The 3,494-nt window shown below is 44.0% G+C and overlaps 1 protein-coding gene across 1 annotated transcript; it reads right to left on the bottom strand.

Moving 5' to 3' along the window:
* Window positions 1–313: 313 nt before the first annotated feature.
* On the bottom strand, window positions 314–1,765 carry LOC146755903 (myosin-binding protein H-like). Its single transcript, XM_085525098.1, has 3 exons — window positions 1,613–1,765; window positions 374–640; window positions 314–327 (listed from the first exon to the last, which is right to left on the bottom strand). Exons 1-3 carry the CDS (start codon window positions 1,623–1,625, stop codon window positions 314–316), a joined length of 294 nt encoding a protein of 97 aa, XP_085381224.1. The 5' UTR covers window positions 1,626–1,765.
* Between the last annotated feature and the right edge of the window lie 1,729 nt (window positions 1,766–3,494).

Here is a 3,494-nt window from a genome sequence, read left to right as displayed (position 1 = left end):
CCAACGTTCTTGATGTCATTGTAATTGTTGGTGTAAAGGAGGTTGCCATTCAGGAACCATTCCACGTCCTCGTCATTATGGGACAGCTCGCAGGAGAAGACAGCAGAGCTCTCTTCTTCAATTTCTACATCCTGCAGGTGCTTCGTTACTTCTACATTGCGGGCTGTGGGGAAACAAGGTGAACTGTTACCACTGTTACTATAAATCATACTGGGATGTGGTAGAATGGTTGGACTAGATGATCTTTGTGTAATCATCTATGTGAAGATAATACATGTATAAAGTTAGCAGGAGAGAACGGCAGAAGTCAACCTCAAGAAGAGAAATCTGAGGTGAAATAGGACATGGAAGAGGCCACCCTCCCTGCTCATACCTTCAGCTGTCAGCGTGGCCTCAGTCTCTGCAATTCCTGCCTTGCACTTGTACACACCAGCATCATCGGGCTTCAGCTTCAGAATTCTGAGCTCTACTGAATGCTTATCCCTCTTGATCTTGTACTTCTCAGAGGGCTCGATGGGTGTGCGGCCCTTGAACCATTTCACAACCTTTGGAGAAGGCCTGAAGTCACAGGACAGGATGACAGAATGACGTTCCAAAGCTGTCTTGTCCTCCAACTTCCTGGTGATTTCTATATGGTAATCTGCAAAGCAGGGGTGGAAGAGAAGAAAGGATGAGGACAGTTGGAAGAAGAGGAAAGTCTCTTGCGTGTATTCCATTCCAATTAATGTCAAGTTCACAATGGTTCTTTGAACGACTCTAAAGATAAAACAAACGATTGTCTATAGGGAATGCCATTGACTACATTTCTATGAAGTAATACTGTACAGTATCTACCAAATGCAAGGTCCAGCTCTTGTTCTGTGCTTATTAAATTGCTCCCAATTGTTGAGGCTTTTATTCAAATAAGAGTGAGTTGAAAATATAACAAGTACTTTAGGATGTGAATGGATAATCTTACGCTGGGGACAACAGCAGATAAAAAGCCTGCAAGTTTCTTTCAGATGAAATCAACGACAAACCGCACCAAATTTAGGTGCTACCAAACTTAAACTTGTCTAGTTCAGAAATACAATTAATTTCACCTGATTTGACTTCTTTGCTATAGCCAAGGACAAAACCTCAGCTCTGTAAATCTGAATAGTAAGCACATCACAGCTATTCAAACAGATCTTTTACTGAGATGCAGCTGTCTCATTTAGTGTCCAACGACTTTGAACTGGAAATGGAGCAGACCAAAGCAGAATCTAAACATGGCTTCTACAAGGACTGATCAAATGCGGCCACCGTCAAATTCAAAGTATCTGATACAGAAGGATTACACTCACAGTCAGACAAAACCTCTTTGGAGAGGTGAACTGACTGCCCTGTTCACCCCCACTTTGGAAATAACTGCACTCATTTCCTACCTGCTCCCAGCAGTGTGGGATGGTGGGATAGCATCACACTTCCCACACTAAGCATCCCACCATGTCACTTGTTCCACCTAAACCTCAGTCCCAAAACAAAAGGGGAACTCGCTTCTGAACCCTCTTCACTTCATTTCAGATGTCTTATATGCTTGATCTCCAACCCACCCCCCACTCAGGAGAAAGACCCCCCGCTTACACCCTACCATCTTGTTGCATTCTGATGTTGTCATCAGCCTTCAGCTTGTTGTCCTCTTTGTACCACTGGGTCTGAACCTCATCGTGTGAAATCTCACAGACAAAAGATGCACTCCCATATTCATTCACTTCCACATCTTCCAGTGCTTTAACAATCTTGATATCTCCAGCTGTGAAACAGTAGAGATATATTTGTCAGGGTATTTCCAGAACTGAGTGCAGCATCTTTTCCTTACACATATTTGCATAGAAAATAAGTAGGATTATGTTTTATTCTAAACCATCATCCATTCCTGAGTCATTTCTCTCTTCAACACAGTCAATGCATTATTGCCCTTGAACTTAAAGACAGACCTACTAGCTACAATGGAGCTCCCTGCAAACAGTTTTCATGGAAACCAGAATCTCATTTATTCTAAAACCTTTCAAGCAAAATTAAGGGTAGAAAAACAATAGAACTGACTGAATCTTTAAGGTCATTTAGTTCCAGTCCCCCTGCTATAGGCAGGGACACCTCCCTCCACACCAACTCTTCTCCTCAGGGTCAAGGCTTCTCTCAAATCATTCTCCTCTAAGCCTGTGCCTGTGCTTGGGATTGCCCTGACCCAGGTGCAGGGCCTTGTACTTGGCCACACTCAAGTTCATGAGGCTGCCAAGGGCCCACCTCTCCAGCCTGTCCAGGTCCCTCTGAGTAGCATCCCTTCCCTCTAGCACATCAACAGCACCACTCAGCTTGGTGTCATCTGCAAACTTGCTGAGGCTGCATTTGATTCCACTCTCCATGTTGCCTACAAAAATGTTAAATAACACTGGTCCCAACACCACCCTCCACCTGGACACTGAGCTATTGACTGCAGCTCTCTGAGTGTGACCATCCAGACAGTTCCCTATCCTGCAACTGGTCCATCCATCAAAACCATTTTTCTCCAGTTTGGTGACCAGGATGTCATGCAGGACGGGATCAAATGCTCTGCACAAGTCCAAGTAGATGATGTCAGTTGCTCTCCCATTATCCACTGATGCTGTTACTCCATCATGAAAGGCCACCAAGTTTGTCAGACATGGCTTGACCTTGATGAAGCCATATTGGTTACCACCAATTACCTCATCTTTATTTTCCAAACTATGCCAAGGAGAACTAGACAGAACTCTACAGTGTTGTGTCACTACAAACCTGTCTGAACCATTGGCTTCTCTGCATGCTCATCACTAGTCTCTCCTTAGCTTGTGTGCCTACAAACAATGTATGGGGAATGTCAGCCACAAATCTTACCTAGGGGACATCTTTGCTTCAAAATCCTTTGAACATCACACAATCCCTTTTAACTCTCCAGGTCTGCATTTAGTTATGTCAGAATCAGGCCATATTTCTGTGCTGCTATATCCCTTTCCTTCTGAAGGGCCTGGATACAACTTGGATTAACCTCAGGAGAAGAGTTCCTGCATAGAATCATAGATTTACCCAGGTTGGAAAAGACATTGAAGATCATCAAGTCCAACCGCAGCCTAACCAGTACCCTAACTCTAAAAACCCTACACTAAATCATATCCCTGAGTACCACATCCAAAAGGCTCTTAAACACAACCAGGGATGGTGATTCAACCACCTTTCTGGGGAGCCTATTCCAGTACCTAAAATCTCTAGTATCTAAATCTCTCTAAAAGAGCACAGGTATTAATCTGACCAGAAAGGTTCCTGTTTGTTCATAAAATGAGCCTTTTCCGCTCCATCTTGCATAGGCCACTGGGCACAGGGTAGCTGGGAGACCACAGAAAAAGTGGTTCTGTGAGCAATAGGGAAACTACTGCCTAATCCAACTCCTCCAATCTCTGCGCTCTGCCAGCATGTCTAAATAGGGTGGCAGATACACACAGGAGATAAATATTTCC

The sequence above is a fragment of the Coturnix japonica genome, chromosome 29 (assembly GCF_054131305.1).
Source record: "Coturnix japonica strain WE chromosome 29, WE-NBRP24, whole genome shotgun sequence".
Classification (NCBI taxonomy): Eukaryota; Metazoa; Chordata; class Aves; order Galliformes; family Phasianidae; genus Coturnix; species Coturnix japonica.
Note: the sequence above shows the minus strand (reverse complement) of the source record. Positions and strands in the feature narration are given on the sequence as shown.